General features: G+C 47.9%; 1 protein-coding gene across 1 annotated transcript in view; it reads right to left on the minus strand.

Annotated features, from left to right (window-relative positions):
• LOC142069398 (antigen WC1.1-like) overlaps positions 1 to 19,471 on the minus strand; it is a 72,228-nt gene that overhangs the window by 36,894 nt on the left and 15,863 nt on the right. Inside the window, exon 3 of the mRNA XM_075120307.1 lies at positions 11,556 to 11,870. Within this exon, the coding sequence (XP_074976408.1) occupies positions 11,556 to 11,870 (315 nt within the window). The remainder of the gene's footprint in view (positions 1 to 11,555; positions 11,871 to 19,471) is intronic.

Consider the following 19,471-nt stretch of genomic DNA (forward strand, 5'->3'; position numbering starts at 1 on the left):
CTTGAAACCCAATAAAGTAGTTTTAGGTAAAGCACTCTGGTTTGTATCAATCATTTATCAGACAGAGGAGCTTTGGCCACATTAATTTTTTTCTTGAAGAAAACCAGTTAAATTACCACTGATTTGGGTTCTAAAACCCCTGGGTAGCAAGCCCAGCTGAGGACACACTCTTTACCTTAACACACAGCATGGAGCTGATTTATGGTAAAACCACGAATAAGTTTATTAATAAAGAAAATAGATTTAATTGATACTAAGCAGAGATAACAGAAGCAGAAAATGCTTACAAACAAAACAAACTACAACACTTTCTAGTGTCTAAGACTTTACTTTAGCAAACTATGATCTTTGCCTCAACAGCTTTCTCACATCAAACTGCCAGCATCTCCAAGCCTTCCGGCAGGAGGATCCAACATTCACGGAATTGGAGGGTGCTGTCCTCTTTGCCCACTAAAGGATGGGTAACTAACGAGTTTTCTCCCCTTCTTTGTATACTCTAGTAACCTTTTGAAATGTTTGTCTAAAGTGCCTCCCCAGATAAATTTCTTCTCCTTTGCTATTTGACGCTTCCTAGTGACTTCCCATCATCCTCTTGGCTCATATGTAACATAATTTCCACTGTCTCTGGCTTCACCTTGCTCAGTTTACATTGGAGAAACAGGCAAACAGGTAAAACAACATCCCTTTGTCTGGGACAAACTTGTTTCTCAAGTCTGTCCCCAAAACATATTTTAGGAGCATCTTTCCATCACACATACATAACTCTACTCGCCATCTGTATATACCTCACACAATGATATCCATAACCAGCATGTCTCCAGTTTTTATATGAGATCTTACCCAAGTGAGCTGTAGCTCACTAAAGCTTATGCTCAAATAAATTTGTTAGTCTCTAAGATGCCACAAGTCCTCCTTTTCTTTTTATCCAGTACACTGTTATAGTACTGTATACAAACAGTTGTTTCAACTGCTTATTCTTTGGTTTCAGGCCCCTTGTTCTCCCCTTGGGGTGTCTGGACCCTGATTGTCACACAAAGATACTTAAGGATCTAGCTGAAGCGTTGGTGGAACCGTCAGCCATGATACACAGACAGCTGCAGCGGCACAGGAGCCAGCAAACAGAGGGGTAAACAGGGGAGTTTGAAAGGGGAGTTTCTCTTGTGGTGCTTGTTCAGGGTTTGTTTTTGCTGTGGGGGGTGGTGTTTTGGTGGGGTTTGTGTTTCCCAGATTAACAGGACTTAGGTGGGAAGGCTATGACAGATACAGAGGCAGCAGTGGGAGTGACCCATGTCGTGGAGGACACAATGAAGATGACTGGATGTGGAAGCTGCGGCATGTACATGATCCTGGAGGGGGCACCTGGTAAGAGTTTTGTCGGCATGAAATGCCGTCTGATAGAGCTGATGGAGGAAAAGATCCGAGGTTTGGAGATGCAGGTGGAAAGTCTAGTTGAGTTTAGAAAGGGGTTCAAGCAGATTATGGAGCAAAAACATGAGGTATCTGAAGGGAAACGCTCAGACTTGCAGATGGAATTAGGACTGAGGAATTCTGAGGGGAGACTGCTGGGTGAGGAAAGTGGTCAGTGGAAGCATGTGACTAAGGGTATGTCTACACTACGAAATTAGGTCGAATTTATAGAAGTCTTTTTTTAGAAATCGTTTTTATATATTCGAGTGTGTGTGTGTCCACAGAAAATGCTCTAAGTGCATTAAGTGCATTAACTCGGCAGAGTGCTTCCACAGTACCGAGGCAAACATCGACTTCCGGAGTCTTGCACTGTGGGTAGCTATCCCACAGTTCCCACAGTCTCTGCTGCTCATTGGAATTCTGGGTTGAAATCCCAATGCCTGATGGGGCTAAAACATTGTCGCCGGTGGTTCTGGGTACATATTGTCAAGCCCCCGTTCCCTCCCTCCCTCCGTGAAAGAAAGGGCAGACAATCATTTTGCGCCTTTTTTCTTGACTTACCTGTGCAAATGCCATACCACAGCAAGCATGGAGCCCGCTCAGGTAACCATCACCGTGTGTCTCCTGGGTGCTGGCAGATGTGGTACTGCATTGCTACACAGCAGCAGCAACCCATTGCCTTGTGGCAGCAGGCTGTACAGTAGGACTGGTAGCCGTCATCGTGATGTCCTAGGTGCTCCTGGTCGCCTCTGTGAGGTCGATCAGGAGCGCCTGGGCAGACATGGGTGCAGGGACTAAATTTGGAGTGACTTGATCAAAACAAGAAATAGACCAGTTTGTTTTGTACTCATTTGCAAACCCCCCCCCCCCGCCCCCTGTCTAGGGGACTCATTCCTCTAGGTCACACTGCAGTCACTCACAGAGAAGGTGCAGCGAGGTAAATCTAGCCATGTATCAATCAGAGACCAGACCAACCTACTTGTTCCAATAAGAACAATAACTTAGGTGCACCATTTCTTATTGGAACCCTCCGTGAAGTCCTGCCTGAAATACTCCTTGGTGTAAAGCCACCCCTTTGTTGATTTTAATTCCCTGTAAGCCAACCCTGTAAGCCATGTCATCAGTTGCCCCTCCCTGCATCAGAGCAACGGCAGACAATCGTGCATCTGAGTTGAGAGTGCTGTCCAGAGCAGTCACAATGGAGCACTCTGGGATAGCTCTGGGAGGCCAATACTGTCGAATTGTGTCCATAGTACCCCAAATTCGACCCGGCAAGGCCGATTTAAGCGCTAATCCACTTGTCAGGGGTGGAGTAAGGAAATCAATTTTAAGAGCCCTTTAAGTCGAAAAAAAGGGCTTCATCGTTTGGACGGGTGCAGGTTTACATTGATTTAACGCTGCTAAATTCGACCTAAAGTCCTAGTGTAGATCAGGGCTAAAAGAACCAGGCAGAGGAAAAGATGGGCTAGTGAAGGAGAAATAGAGCTCAAGAATAGGTTTGTGGAGTTGGAAAATGAAGAAGGGGCTCAGCAGGTAGTCACTGAAGATGGAAGGGCAAGGAAGAAGAGAAGAGCGGCTAGTCCTATAGGAAACGGGGAAGAGTCAATGGAGACTACACCAACTATGAGCTCCAGGAGGATATGGGATAGGTTGCAGAGGATTGCAAGGGAGAATAGGAATGAAAGAACTTCCAGCCAAAGGGAACAGGGGATAGACTGGAGAACAGCACCGTCACCGGGAAAAGGCAGGTCTATGTGATCGGGGACTCTTTACTGAGAAAAATAGACAGGCCTGTAACCAGAGCTGATCCAGAGAATAGAAGGGTGTGCTGTCTTCCAGGTGCTAAGATACGGGATGTAGACCTGAGGTTGAAAAGGATCCTAAAGGGAGCGGGAAAGAATCCCCGAATTATCCTACATGTGGGAACAAATGATACGGCTAGATTCTTGCTGGAAAGTATTAAGGGAGACTATGCTAGGCTGGGAAAGACGCTTAAGGAAATGGAGGCTCAGGTGATCTTTAGTGGGATTCTGCCTGTTCCTAGAGAAGGGCAACAAAGGTGTGACAAGATTATGACTATCAACAGATGGCTTAGGCAGTGGTGCTATAAGGAGGGCTTTGGGATGTATGGCCACTGGGAGGCATTCATGGACAGAGGACTGTTCTCTCGGGATGGACTTCATCTGAGTAGGGAAGGAAATAGACTTCTAGGATGGAGGCTGGCACAACTGATTGAAACTAGGAATTTGGGGGAGATGGTTGGGAGATGTCCAGGTAATCGCCACGCTGGATTTTAGCACTGACAGGGAAGAAAACAAAGTAAGAAAGGATACAGCCGTGGGTAGGAGAATGGATATAAGGAGGAAGGGCAGTGTGAATACCAGTCTAATAGGTTATACTGGCTGTAGAATGACCGTGCCTAATTGGGTACAGAATTCCTCCACCATTCAGTACAGCCACACCTAATGCAGTGACTGCAGCTGGAGAGCAGATACGCTCCGTGGTTATTGCCAGCTCCAGGAGGATCCCTTGGTGAAGAGCTGCTTGGGGCTTCCATTGGTGGCACTGAAACAGGAACTCTAAGAATTGTGAACTGCCTCAGTCAACTCAACAGTGCTCAATCTGGGGCTTTCTGATGATAGTTAAAAAGCAAACACTGGTGACTATCTCCCTGCCCCAAGTTGTAGAGCTGTTCTGAGATTGTGGGTAGAATTGGGGATTCAGAGCTGACTTTGAGTAGAATTAAATGGTAAAAAGCCATCATTAATGCAGAGTTAAGGTTGCCCAATGATACCCTGGGCACCTCCAGAGTGTTGAGTTCAGCAAGGGAGGGTCCCCCAAGTACAGGGCACAATCCCACAAGGCGATGAGTGAATTCTGTGAGAGGCTGAGCACCCTTAGCTGCCACTGCTGGATAAGACCCAAAGTGAGTCAAACACACCATTGAAGGGATAAAGGAGGGAAGGGGCATGGGGAGATGAAAGCTTTATTATCACTAGAAACTCACACAAAGAAATGTGAAGGAATGAGCACCGTAGGGCTGAGGTTTCCCTCTCTCCCCGCCACCATCCTTATACTATCTGGCTGGTTTTTGAGTCGCCTGGCTAGTTTTTCCATGGCCTTCCCAGTTGCTGGTCCAAAGGTGTTATTGGCTGCGGGCAGGGGAGGGGTTGGTGTTGCCAGAATTTCTAAGCTGTGCACAAATGCACTTGGGCATGCAGTGATCTCAAAACTCCAGCTAAGCGTGTCACAGCTGGAAACACACAATGGCCTCCCGGCTGGCACACTCATCCTGATCTGCATGTGTGCAGTGTGCCAAGGCAGACGCCAGTCAATGGGAGAGCAGTGCCACACTCCCAACCACAAATCCCACCAAACCTCCCATAACTTTCTGAGCACTGAGCCCCTTCCAATGTTTGCTCCCAGCCCTGGGACTTGGCTCTGATCACAGACCAGCCTCTCCTCTAATGGGACCTCACCCTGTTCACAGACCAGTGACACCTCCCCTGGGATCTGGGTCTGCCCACAGATGGGCCAGTTTTTCTGTGTCTTGGCGGTAGCAACCCCACCCTATACAGAAAGGCAGCCCCTCTCCAATCCTGGCTTCCTCTCTCCAGGACTTCAACTTTCAGGAAAAAGACCTCTCTGTTTTCCGTTTCCCCCAGCCCACCCCAATACCCAACCTGTCAGCATGATTATGGCCAGCCAGCCACGGATCTTCATTGACACAGTGACAGGCTATCCAGCTGAGTGCCGTGGACTGGGCTTTCGGCCAGTGGTGTGTTCCACAGGCAGGCTAGTGGGCAGTGCAGATCCTTTCCAGGCTCTGCCATTAGCAGTGATGTTGGGAAAGGCACCTTGTTGGTGGCCCCGCCCTTCTTTTAGCTCGTCCATGTAGATTTGTGTCCTGACAAGACCCTGGCCCTGACAAGACGGCGACCTTTGTTACCCATATAAGAAGATCCCAGGAATGTCACTCTGTCTGTGAGTCTCTCTGAAGCCCAGGATGTGCGCTGAGTCAGCATGAAATGCTGGGGCCAGCTACTGGCATGGCCGAGAGCTCCTCTGCTTCAGAATATCACCAGGTTCAGTCATCACTGGGATTCACGGTCACTTACCATCCAACTTTTAAGTTTTAAGCCACTTCTAAGTCTCGGAGTTTCCCTTATTCCATATGGCGCCATCTCCTGTCGCTGACAGTGGGGCTGAAGCCAGTGAGATGCTGCCATCTGCCTAAGGTCTGTTGGCACGTAGGATTGAGGCTGCCCTGAGAAAAGTTGGCTGCCATCTTCCACTGTTTTCAATTAGACTGAAGCCCACAGGAAACATGGCTGCTCTTCTATGGCTGAGAGGAATGGACAGGGCCCAGGGGCAACAGAGACTCTGTGAAAGTGCGGGGAGCAGGACACCTGGGGGTGGGGGCAGGAGGCAGATTTAGAGGTTTCAACGGAATGGCTTGGAGAAGGATGTGGGACAGGAGGAAGGCTGCGGGGAGAGGGATGTGGGGGGCAGAGGGCAGCTGGAGGTGGAAGGGAGGTTGAAAGGGACATAGGGGGATGTGAAGTGCAGGGAAGCTGAGGGGGCTGCAGAAGACAGAAATGGGGGTGAGAGATGAAGGAGATTAGGTGGCAGATCCCCAGCCTCGGGTTGGTGGTGGAGGTGGGGAGTCCCCTCCAAGCAGCCAGGGGAAGGCAGTCTTGCCGTGTTTCCAGATCTCTCAAGCTGATTGGGAGTCATGGGATTTTGCTGCCTACAAAAGCATCAGAGGAGCTGCTGTGATGACACAAGAAGCTCCTCAAATACTCCAGTTTTCTGGGCTGGACCAAGCTCTGTGCAAGAGCTTCAGGGTTGAGGACACAGACCTGCCCTTCCACTGAGCCCTGCCTTCATGCATGTCCCTAGAGCAGAAAGAGGGTCCCGGGGCAGCAAGAGGCAGGGGAGGGCAAAGTTGGGAAACTGTTCCTGCTGGGAACCAGGCAGAAGACAAGCCCAAGCCCACTTGCCCCAGTAGGCAGGGTAGTGGGGAGTCAGGGAAGTGATGTAGCTGGGTCCCAGGTGGTGAAGCCCCAAGGCAGCCATATTTCCCCTTCCCACTGCTAAAGGATCCCCCCCAACCTAAGGGGGGGGGGTCCACAGGACCTGGAAAACCAAATAATTACCGGGGACAACTAATGAACAACAGGGACAGGAGTGTGGTCAAAGGGTCAAACAAAGTGACGCCACCCAGAGGAACTCTGCCCAGAGGTGTGAACGGACGGAGGATCGTAAATAGGCCCCACAGTCACAGGAGACTCCATCGGCCAACGTCCTCACCCTGGTTTTATAGATGGCCATTTTAGCCAGGGCCAGGAGGAGGTTGACCAGGAGGTCCCGCGGCTTAGTGGGGCCATGGACAGGGAGTGCATAGATAAGGAGGTGAGGGGAAAAGTGCAACCAAAATCTCAACAAAATATTCATGAGGAGCTGGAATAGGGGCTGCAGCCTGGCGCTCTCCAGGTAGACGTGCACCAGGGTTTCCCTCATGCCGCCAAAGGGGCAGGTGTCCGGGATTGGGGTGAACCGCGCCAAGTACATGCCTGTGCTCATGGCCCCGTGAAGGAGCCGCCAACTAATATCCCCGGCGGGCCTCAGGACCAAGGTGGAATATAGGGCGGCCCACCGGGGCTCCTCACCCTCTAGAGGTGGCAGAAGGTCCCGCCACTTTGTGTCAGGGCGGGACGCGAGGGTGAGGATATGAAGGGTATGGAGCACGAGCGTGTATAGATGTTTCCTTCACCTCCTGAAGTACGCACAGAGGAGTACGAGGTCTGGAGAGCCCCATGCACTGAGCGAGCGTCAGGGGATCCAGCCAGTCTCCCCGGTCGTAGTCCAGGAGGTCTCCGACTCTGCTAACTTCTGCCAGGATCAACCTCTGGCGCACCGAGGGGGACTCCACCACCTGCACACGGAGCTGGGGGTTGTGTAGCAGGGGCTCCGCGAGGAGATCTTCCCCCACGGAGGCCGCCACGGACCTGGTCACTGTAAACAGTTTCCAGGTCCGGAGGAGATCCTGGTAGAAGACCAGCAGCCTGGAGATGTCTCACGGAAGACCTCTCGGATGGAGATAAAGGAGCTGCCGGTCATATCAGAGCCCTTGGAAGCGGCGCAGGAAGGTGTGCGCCAGTACGCTCCACGCTGGACTACCTGCACCATAAGAGAGCCTCTGCAGGACCTGGAGGTGGAAGACATGGATCTGAGTGCACAGACACTTCAGGCCCTGCCCTCCCTCCTCCAGGGGTAGATGGAGAACCCCTGCAGAGACCCAGTGCAGTCCTGACCAGAAGAACTCCAGAATCAATGTCCACAGGTTGGCCAGGAAATCCGGGGCCAGGACCAGGGTGTTGAGCCGGTACCAGAGCATGGAGAGGACTAGTTGATTAAGCACCAATGCCCTCCCTCGAAGGGAGAGACACCGGAGTAGTCCTGTCCATCTCCGGAGCCGCTCTACCACCCTGCCCTCTAAACCGTGCCAGTTCTCCGGCGGAGACGGATGCATGGCGGAAAGGTAAACGCCCAGATAGAGCAGCGGACCATGCTCCACTGTATGGCCTGAAGCGCGGGTGGGAGGGAGCTCACCTGCCGCCAATCCCCTACCACCAAGCCAGAGCTCTTGACCCAGTTGACCCGGACTGACGAGGCTGCCGAGTAAATGGCCTGGCAAGCCTCCACTCACACCAAGTTGCCCGGGTCCTGGACCACGAGAAGCACATCGTCGGCGTATGCCGACAGGACCAGCCGCAGCTCCGGCTCCCGCAGCGCCAACCCCGTCAACCTCCTGCGGAGGAGACAGAGGAAGGGCTCAATCACCAGAGCGTACAGCTGGCCCGAGAGGGGGCACCCCTGCCATACTCCCCGCCCGAAGCTGACCGGTTCGGTCAGGGTCCAGTTGAGCCTGACCAGACACTCTGCGGAGGCGTACAGCACCTGGAGAAAACCCACAAACTGGAGTCTGAAGCCAAACACTTGCAGAGTGCTCAGGAGATACCCGTGATCCACCCTGTCGAACACCTTCTCCTGATCCAGGGACAGGAGGGCGAACAACAGACCGTCCCTACACCCGAGTTCCAAGAGGTCCCGAACCAGATACAGGTTGTCGAAGATGGTGCAGCCCGGGACAGTGTATGTCTGGTCTGGGTGGATCACGTCCGCCAGCATGGATCCTAGCCACAGCGAGATGGCTTTCGCTACAACCTTGTAGTCCATGCTGAGGAGCGAGACGGGATGCCAATTTCGTAAATCGTGGAGGTCCCCCGAGCCCCAGGGTAGCAGGAGGCAGGGAAGTGTTGCTATGGGTGAAGAGGGAATGAAGGGCAGTTCCCCGACTCAGGGGTGAGGGGAGGGCAAGTGCAGTCTCCAGCTGAGCAGCCAGGGAGAGGGGTGTTTTGTGTGTGCATTACAAGGTTGACTTTTCAACCTGAAATTATCACACACACATTGGCAGGGGAATCAAGGGCAGTTAAAAAGCCCAAAGACAGACCAGGGTGAAAACTTACTTTAGCAATAAATACAGTATTGGTACAGTGATAGACTCAGCTTGGTGAAAGGCACCTTGGTCATAAGTTAGTTTCATTTTCAAATCAGAGAGAGCTGTCAGGCACTCAAAGTTGTTGAGAATTTGTCTTTCAATTAGTGTCTGCCTCAGAATGAAAATGGCTGCATGCTTTCAACATTAATGAAATGTGTGGTTCAAAATTCCGTGAAAACATTAACTGTCCTAAGTTATTTAAAAAAGAAGAGGGAGGGAGGTGGGTATATCTGAGCTAGATGATATGAGCCAAAGCTGTCACATGTGCATACATTGCAATTTGACAATGTACATGTTTTGCATTCATATTTGTAGCGGGGCCGTCACCAGGCTCTGGTCAGAAAGGGGTTAAAAGCAGGCAATAGAGGCTGGTTGGGTAGTCAGCCACAGGTGTGGTTGCACCCAATTAGGGCACAGCTGGCCCTGAGAAAAGGGCAGGCTGGGCGAGTGGGAGAGAGACTCTTGTGTCAGCTTGGGAGCAAAGGACCAGGCTGCCTGGGAGAGTAAGCAGGGTATCTGAGGCAGATCAGGGCTGGGGAAAGGCAGGCAGAGCTGAGTCTGGCCTGGTGAGTCCCAGGCTGAGGCCTTGCTAAAGGCCAGGGGAGGTACTAGGGCTGCAAGGAGGCAGGTGGGGCTAGAAAGGCAGCAGGTCCAACCCTTGCCAGTGATGAGTGGCCATAACAGACTGCAGTTTGCCCCTGAGAGAAGGGGCTAGATGATGACTGGCAGTAGCCACTGAGAGAAGGTGGTGTCATAAACATACAGCTAAGGGTAGCATAAAATCCCTCCTTTGCCTATAGAAGCTCAGATAACCTGGTTGGCACCTGATCAAAAGGACCAATAAGGGAAGAAGATACTTTCAAATCTGTGGGGAAAGGGTTTTGTTTTTGTTTTTTTCTCTCCAGGACAGAGAGGAACCAGGGTAGGGAAAATACATCTCCTAAAGCCATACCTGAACTAAGTATCTAAGATTACAAATTGTAAGTAATAGGAAGGAAATGCATTCGATAATCTTTTGTTTTAGCTTGTGAATTTTCCCTCGGTTAAGAGGGAGGTTTATTCCTGGTTTGTTTGGGTTTTTTTTGTAACTTTCAGATTTTGCTTAGAGGGGAATCCTGTGTTTTGAATCTAATTACTCTGTAAAATTACCTTCCATCCTGATTTTACAGAGGTGCTTCTTTTACTTTTTCTTTATTGTAAAGTTCTGCTTTTAAGAACCTAATTGGTTTTTAGTGTCCTAAAAACCAGTGGTTTTAGCTCACCTTGCTTACTCTCAAGCCTCCCCAGAAAAGGCGGTGAAGGGGCTTGGGGGGATATTTTGGGGAAACAAGAACTCCAAGTGGTCCTTTTCCTAAATCTTTATCTAACTTGCTTGGTGGTGGCAGAGATACAGTTCTAAGGACAAGGAAGAATTTGTGCCTTGGGGAAGTTTTTAACCTAAGCTGGTACAGATAAGCTTAGGGGGGTTCTTTCATGTGGGTCCCCATAACTGTATCCTAGAGTTCAGAGTGGGGAGGGAACCTTGACAGGTGAGTATAGGAGGGGAGACCCAGAGTGTGGCAGCACCCCAAGGTAGGGGTACCAGGGTCTGTGAGGGACAGGGAGTCAGAGGTGGTGGAGACAACAGGGCAGGTAACAGAGGGCAAGACACCGGCCCATAGAGGGCACTCCTGAGCTGAAGGAGCTAATTCCTGGACAGACCAGCAGGAAGTGCTGCACCAGTGAGTGCCCTGCCTTGCTAAAATATTTCTGTTTTTTGCTTAATATTTTCTTGCAGCAGTCACCATTGCTTCACAAGACTTTACAAGTTTCACCCAAGCAATAGCATGGGCTTTCAGCTAGTCTCTAATAATCATATCTGTATGAATGGGTGGCACAAAGCCAATCCCCATTGCAGGGCAATAACCTAAAAGTGGCCACAACTGGTCCAATTCCATCAAGAAAGTTTTAAAATAACACCTACGCTCTACATAGCACTATGTATTCAAGTGCCTGAAAGCCTTTACAAACACAAATGAAGTTAAACCTCACAGACACAATCTGAGGTAGGAAATTAACTGTTTCACAAATGGGGAAACTGAGGTACAAGGCATTACTGAATACAGAACCAGAACTGGAAATAAAACCCATGTCTCCTGGGTTCTGGTTCTGTTCTCTGATCACTAGACCCTGCCCCTTCCCCTTACAGATGTATCTGAGTAGGGAGGAGAGGCTCAGCAGTGGAGAACATGCATCCCTAGTGGAGGATAAGGGAAATCAGAGCTCTGTTGGGACCCTATCCTTATATCAGGAGAAAGGTAAATAGAACTGTCCCCATTTAGTGGAGACACTTGAAATAGAGTGAGGACTATGAGAGAGAATGGGATTTCCCCACCATCTCTTCTTGGCTCCCCCTGGGTGGTGGGAAAGTGAAGCCACCCTTTGTAGCAGACAAGAATCCTTTGGAGCAACTTGGAAACAAGCAAAGTTTTCTGGGATGTGGGTTCACAGGAGGAATATATGGATGTGAGAGAAAAGAGATCTAGTAGCCCAGCTGTAGGGCCCATGTTAGTTGTATGTTAAAGTCAACAGTTTGAATTCTTACCTGAACACAATATGCTGACAGCATCAGTGTAGGAGCATGTGTCGTTAGGACGGGACATCCTGGGACAGTTTGAAAGGACAGTCTCATTCCCCACACAATGAAACTCTTCCTTCCAGATCAGGTCATGTCCTTCTCCAAAATGTGTTGCTCCCATAGTGGCTACAGCCTGTCCACACCCTAATTCATTGCAGATAACAGAAGCGGTGTTGAAATCCAAGTGTGAATCGCAGACTGTCTCCCACGTATTTCCGTGTGTGACTTCAACACGTCCAGAGCAGGCAGTGTCCCCTCCAACCAGCCGGACCTCAATGCGACCTAAAGAGCCAATGCATCCATCAGTGAGTGTTGGTTGTACTGACATCCCAAAACCTTCCCCAGGCCTTCCTGGGGATGAAATGAAGGGAACCTTCTTCTCTCAACTGCAAAGACATTGTTAAATAAGCCCTTTACTCCATATGCCAGTTCCTGTGCTCCAGTGATGAGAGGGAGTTTGAATAAGAGGTCAAAGCCAAGAGTTGAAAAACTGGCGAAAGTTCAAAGAAAGAAAGCCTGGAGGCTTCAAAGAGGCTCAATCTGTGAGACTGGGGAGTAAAGGAGAATAAGGGGAAAGGAATAGCAAGTGTCTTCACAGGAGTGAGAACAAGGAAGGAAGGAGCTTCAAAATTCATATGATCTGAAAATACAAAAATAGTGGCTGAGAGTTCAGAAGGGAAAAGCAAAGGGCAGAGAGGAGAAATAATTCCCCAGCAGCAGAAGGAGCAGAGAGTGGGATAGACACAAAGGAGAAGTGATGGTCTACAACAGACTAGATACAATACTAGTGGGAAGGAAGCAGGAGAATGTTCTACATGATGCCAGAAAGCGGAGATGTTCCAACTGCTTGGAATTAGGATCTTGTGTGTCGGCCTCACGCCAACAGAGCCTGACACCTGGAACACCGGTTCCAGTGTGAAGCCCTTCTCAATTACCCTTATGGCTTGTCTACAGGGGATGTTACCTCACATTAGCTGTAATTAGCTCACCTTAAATACCTTGTGTCCACATGAACCCTGTTCTCAGAGCAATTTATTTGGCATCTTAGGTTGCCGTAACTAATCCTCATTGGAGCAGGAATAGCTCCACTTCACAATCAGTTTGTTCATTGTAAGATTCCTGTGAAATAATTCCTAATGCTAATGCTGCTGACAGTCCTCCAGCTAGTGTCCCACACTGCATTGCTTCATACCTGCATCAACCTGCTTTGCACCTGTTTGCACTCCACAGCTCTGGGGTCATCTTGACCAGATGTACTCTCTCTGGTTAAATGCTGGCAGGCAGCCAGGAGCGCCTCCTTTCAGTACCAGGTGAGTTCACATTCTCATAGCAACCATGCCCCCCTGCTTCCACATGGACCCATGCAGAGGCCCAGGACTTGATTGGCCTGTCTGGAGACAAGCATGTCCAGTTCCCTCTGGATAAGAGTCACCAGAATGCAGATGTCTACAGGGCACCGTCAGAGAAAATGAAGGTGAGGTGGCTCTGAATCTGGTACCGAGTCAGCGAACGAGCTCCAGCGGGTTAGTAACTGCATCTGCATCCCTGCAAGCTGTCCTGAGTACAGCTGAATGTATAACTGAAATTTCCCCCCTTCCCACCCAACACTTGTTCCTTTTTTAATGTCTTTTCAAAATCATATTTCAAATCTTTCATTAGATCAGAAAGAATATTTTTTGTTTTTGTTTCTGCAAGAAAAAAACAACCATTCAGTTTGGGCTCTAAATGAATCAGTTCTTCTTTCAGATTTTTTGGTTTGGCCACTAAACTGAAAAATCAATGATTTACTCAGCTGTAGTCAGTAAAGCCTGTAGAAGGTCACATGCAGTCACTAACCTGCTCCTACTACTCCTCTACCCACCCTAGGAAAGAAAAGAGTCATCCATCCAGCCCCCAACTGCTCAAAACCATAAAATTTTAAAGAACTCCCCTACACAAAGCCTGTCCCTTCCTCCCACACACGTGTGTGCACCACTCAAAGTACAAAAGGTCTGTAGAATGGGAAATAAATGGGGGAATATCTTACCATCTCAAAGGAAAGCATGGAGTTGGAAGAGAAGATGGGAATAGCATTCCAACCTTATGGGAACAAGCATATTTTATCATTGTTGGCATGGAGACTATGAAGAATGGGACCATAAATGACTGTGCTTTTTCTTATTTCCCTGTGCACGTGTAACTGTGTGAAGAGGGGAGTTGTAGCGTGCAGAGAGGCTGTCAGATCTCAGGAAACATAAGAAAAAGCTGTAGATGATCTGTTCCATGGAGCATACAGTTAATCCCAATAGAGGGCCTTGAAAGCAGCTGGAAAGGTTTCCTGGAGCGTGCACAAAAGCTCAGAATGGAGCATACGGCCCTTGGGAGGGACACGATGCAGACAATGCAGAGGCAAACAACTGTGATAAAGCACCTTTTGCTGCAAAGCCAAGCACTGAGCCCCATCACTCCAATGTCCTGCAAACTGTGGAGAATGCACCATACTGGGAGCACAATTCCAAACAACCTTAGCACAGTTCCTTCCCACTGCATTCAACCCAACAGGAGATGGAGAACGCTTTCTGATGCATCACTGTCAGGGGTGAATACTCCTTGGTGGGGCTCTCCCTCAATATCCAAGTTTTTCAGTTTGCATCACATTCCTTTGTTCTGGTCTACTCCTAAAACTTAGGTCACCCTAGCTACATGGGTCATGGCTGTGAAAAATTCACGCCCCTAAGAGAGACAGTAACTTTTTTTGATAAACTCAATAAATTCATTTCCATAGAATGATAGAAGTGGAGGACTGGAATGGACCTTGATAGGTCATCTCATCCAGTCCCCTGCACCAAGGCAGGACTAAACCTATGTCTTTATTGGCATTTTTGTCAGTGAAACGTCTGTCGGACAGGGGTGTAGGGAAAAAAAAAAACCACCCCCCTGACTGACAAGTTTCACTGACAAAAGCGTCGGTAACAACAGAGCTGTGTTGGCGAGAGATGCTCTCCCACTGATACAGCTACTGCTGCTCATTAGGGCTCTTTAATTATGCCGGCAGGAGAGACCTCTCCCATCAGCGTAGAGAGGCCATACAGGATACCTTACGGCAGTGCTGCTGTAAGGTCTGCAGTGTAGACCTAGCATAAGTATTATCTAGACCACCCCTGACAGATGTTTGTCTGACCCTTTCTTAAAAATGTCCAATGACAGAGATTCCACTACCTCCGTAGGCAATTGGTTCCGCTGCTTAACAAGTCTGACGGTTAGGAAGTTTTCCCCAATGTCTAATTTAAATCTTTCTTGTTGCAATTTAATCCTTTTACTTCTAGTCCTGTCCTCAGTGATTAAGGAGAACAATTTAGTGCCCTCCTATTTATAGCAGCCTTTTATGTACTTGAAGAATCATAGGATGTCCCTCCATCAGCCTTCTCTTCTCCAGACTAAACCAACCCATTTTTTTCCCCCATCTTTCCTCATAGTTGATGTTTTCTAGACAGTTAATCACTTGTGCTGCTCTCCTCTATTGGCTAACATTTTGTCTGAAAAACTTAATCAGGTCAATCTCAGCCCATAAATGGCATAATACCTCCTACCCCAAGCTATTAATTCAGAATGTAATCAAAGCAAAACTCCCTTGCTTGCTCACAGAGTGTTCATTAGCCACAACTTCCTGTGGCATCCTAGCAGAAGCACAAGGCACCCCCACTCTCTTCCCTTAACCACTTGAACCATTTTGCATGGGACCCCTCTCTGGCTGCCCATAATTTTGAGAAGTTTTATCCAGTTCCTGCCCCCATCCATCCTCCAGGATTTCAACCTGGGTCTCACAGATGTTGTGTAAAATCCAACACGCACTTATCACACCAGGCACATTAGTAGTAGTATCGTAGCACTGGGAGCCCTACTCATGGTCCAGGACTCCATTGTGCTAGGTGTTGTACAAACACAGATGAGAAAGACAGTCTCTGCCCCAAAGAACTTACAATCTAGGTAGAAGACAAAAAACAACAGAGGGATACTGACAGGGGAATACATGGTCAGCATGACCAAATGTGCTCTCAGCAGACTAACAATTCTCAAGTTTTTACCTGGGTCAAATTGCAACTGTTGTCTTGTGTTTGCCTAGTGATGGATGGCAAAGATGGTTTCTGTTCTTGCATATATCTTCCGAAGTTCAATGATCTTGTTTCAAGAGGCAGGATGACCTTACACTGTTCTTCCTTTTCTCTGGACTTCCTATCCCCTTCCTGATTTCTATGCAAATTGAGCTTCTCTTGTTTTGGGGGACCCTTTGCTTAATTTCAGTGGGGACAGGTAGATAGTTGCCTTCCCTCCTGCCTGGGAGAAACCCTTTATTTGGACACACACTTTAAACCACAATATCAATGAGAAGCCATAATTCTTAACATAGTTAGAATACATAGATTCCATGATGATATTATGTGTGTCATAGGCTTTCATTGAACATCTCACTCAATACACTTTCATAATATAGTAATATTGTACATAATGTTGTATACAATCAGTTGATTCAATTGCTTATTGTTTGAGGTTCAGCTCCCCTGTTTTTATAGCCCAGTAAACAGTTGCAATGTACTCTTTAGGTAAGACTTAGACCAAGCTTCTCTCGCCTCCTGTGTGTAGATGACATGATGTCTCCTCCCCAACTTGGAGCTTGATAGTTTTGTTTTCCTAATATGCAAATAGACCTTTTTCATCTCTACCTGATGACCAGGCTAGTCAGAGAAGCAAACACATTCCTTTGGCAGACCTGTTTGCCAACTCCCTGTGACATGCCTGGTTTAAACACACTTTAGTCATTATTCCAGCCTGTACTCACAACCCTTGAACACACTTCGTACATACAATGTGTAAGAATATCAATGATCAGTGACTTATTAGTTTTCCAATATTGTACATGCCACCTCTCAGACACAGATTATGACCTCAGTGAATTGGGGGACACTGAACTGGCCAGGCCATCTGAAACTCATTACCTGATACCAGTGAGGCCCTTGCCTCCTGGCATTGGGACGCTATGAGTGTCACACCCACCCAGCCTCTCCACCTCCACACCGATCCTCACCACAGCCTCCATCCCTCTGATGTCGGCAGTCCAAGCTACAACCAGGCCAGTAATTGTTGTCTTGGTTCAGACAGCAAACCAAAAAAATCAGAAAAAAAATCTGATTCAGCCTTGAAACTGTTTGGAACTTGTCAGAAAATCAGAAGAGCCCATTGTGTGTCATACAGAAATTGTGTGTGCTCTCCATTATAACCTTTAGTCCAGTGATTAGGGCACTTGTCTGGGATATGGGAGACACTGGTTTGAAACCCTACTCAGGAGCAGGGGCTTGAATTCAGGAATTCTATCCCTGATCCACAGGTGAGCGTGGTAATCACCAGGCCGTGAACTATTCCAGGCTGGAATGCTTTCAATGTCTCCTGTTGAAACTGTTCCACTTTAAATTTTCCTCCTCTAAAATTTAGGAAATGTTTAGTAAAGGTACAGGTCACCATTAGGTGGGTGCAGCGGGAGGCAGTTTGGATGGGGGTGGACTAGATTGCCCTGGAGCCTAGCTGGGAAAGGAGTCCCAGGTGGGGTGGGTCAGGGATATGGTGGGCCCCAGATCAGTGTGCAGCTCAGGTGCCATAACCAAGGTAGGGTTCTGCCCTCCAGTGATCTGCTGCTGTGATATGTTTATGCAGAAGCACAGGGCCGGAGACAGCAAGGAACAACTTCTTCCATGTTAATGGCTTCTTGAGTACCAACTAATAGCTTACTGGGGTAGGAAGGGGAGGGAGAGCTAGAAATGTTGAGGAGGGTTAATTTTACAGAAACTGGTCGGACAGGGGGTGGAGAAGGAGAGAAAAATATCAGTCTCCCCTCACACACTTAAAGTTACTGGGACAACCATGTAATACAAGACTGTCAAGATTTTGGGACAGATGGATGGAATTTTTCTGACTGACCCTTTTAGCAAATACCCATTACAAACATTTCAAAGCACAACTATTATTCCCATTCCATTGTGACAAAAGGTACAAAAACAGGTAGGAGCTCTGAGGAATCACCAAGCAACCATATGGCCTAGTATAGAGACCCCTGGACTGCGACTATTCCTAGCTCTGCCTCTGGACTTCTAAGTGTCCTTGAGCAAATCACTTCACTTCTCTGTGTTTCAGTTTCCCCAGCTGTATAATGGGGATAGTGAGGTAAAGCTGTTTGTGATCTACTGATGAAAAGGGCTATATAAAAGTTAGGTCTTTTTACAATTACCTAGTTACAGTTTCTATCAACTGCAAACATAGGTGAGAACTACAACCATCTAAATGACTACTAACTCTGACAACAAACACTTCTCTTTTTGTTCCAAAAAACTAGGAAATTCACTGATAGAAACCTTCATTTGTGCAGGGGTAAGGTTGCCCAGAGGTATCTTGTGCTCTTCCAGAATGCTGAGTTCAGGAAACTCAAACCTCTGAAAACACAAAGTTAAGGTGCACACCCATGCAACATTAACTCTGCCCTCTTTGAGCTGTGATCCAACACAGTCAGAGCACAAACATGCACACTTTGCCTTTGAAAATATCACTCAGAGAATAGGGAACATGACAAGAGTAGCACTGAGTCAAATGCCTTCTCTCTGTTAAGATACAACTTGTTTTTAGGTGAACTGTACTGAACAGCCTATACTCACAACCCTACATCTGTCCAACACTCAAATACTCAGTGTATTCCCCAGAAAGAACCTGTCAAGGTTCCTCCCCAACTCTGAACTCTAGGGTACAGATGTGGGGACCTGCATGAAAAACCTCCTAAGCTTATCTTTACCAGCTTAGGTCAAAACTTCCCCAAGGTACAAAATATTCCACCCGTTGTCCTTGGACTGGCCGCTACCACCACCAAACTAATACTGGTTACTGGGGAAGAGCTGTTTGGACGCGTCTTTCCCCCCAAAATACTTCCCAAAACCTTGCACCCCACTTCCTGGACAAGGTTTGGTAAAAAGCCTCACCAATTTTCCTAGCTGACTACAGACCCAGACCCTTGGATCTTAAGAACAATGAACAATCCTCCCAACACTTGCACCCCCCCCCCCTTTCCTGGGAAATGTTGGATAAAAAGCCTCACCAATTTGCATAGGTGACCACAGACCCAAACCCTTGGATCTGAGAACAATGAAAAAGCATTCAGTTTTCTTACAAGAAGTAAATAGAAATAAAGAAATCCCCCCTGTAAAATCAGGATGGTAGATATCTTACAGGGTAATTAGATTCAAAAACATAGAGAACCCCTCTAGGCAAAACCTTAAGTTACAACAAAGATACACAGACAGAAATAGTTATTCTATTCAGCACAATTCTTTTCTCAGCCATTTAAAGAAATCATAATCTAACACATACCTAGCTAGATTACTTACTAAAAGTTCTAAGACTCCATTCCTGGTCTATCCCCGGTAAAGACCAGCATATAGACAGACACAGACCCTTTGTTTCTCTCCCTCCTCCCAGCTTTTGAAAGTATCTTGTCTCCTCATTGGTCATTTTGGTCAGGTGCCAGCGAGGTTACCTTTAGCTTCTTAACCCTTTACAGGTGAGAGGAGCTTTCCCCTGGCCAGGAGGGAGTTCAAAGGGGTTTACCCTTCCCTTTATATTTATGACACGCCCCCCAAATCTCAGCTAGGGTGAAACACTGGCTGGGATTTCTTCCTGGAGCTCTAGGAAAACCAGAGTTAATAAGACACATGCATCTCTAAATATACTACCAAGTACATAAAGACTAACAATATTTTCCACATCTCAAGGATGATTTTAACCAGTTGATTCTGGGAAACTTTCACGGGAGAGTGCATCAGCCACTTTGTTAGAAGCTCCTGAGATGTGTTGGATGTCGAAATCAAAAT

Source organism: Caretta caretta, chromosome 1 (assembly GCF_965140235.1).
Source record: "Caretta caretta isolate rCarCar2 chromosome 1, rCarCar1.hap1, whole genome shotgun sequence".
Classification (NCBI taxonomy): Eukaryota; Metazoa; Chordata; order Testudines; family Cheloniidae; genus Caretta; species Caretta caretta.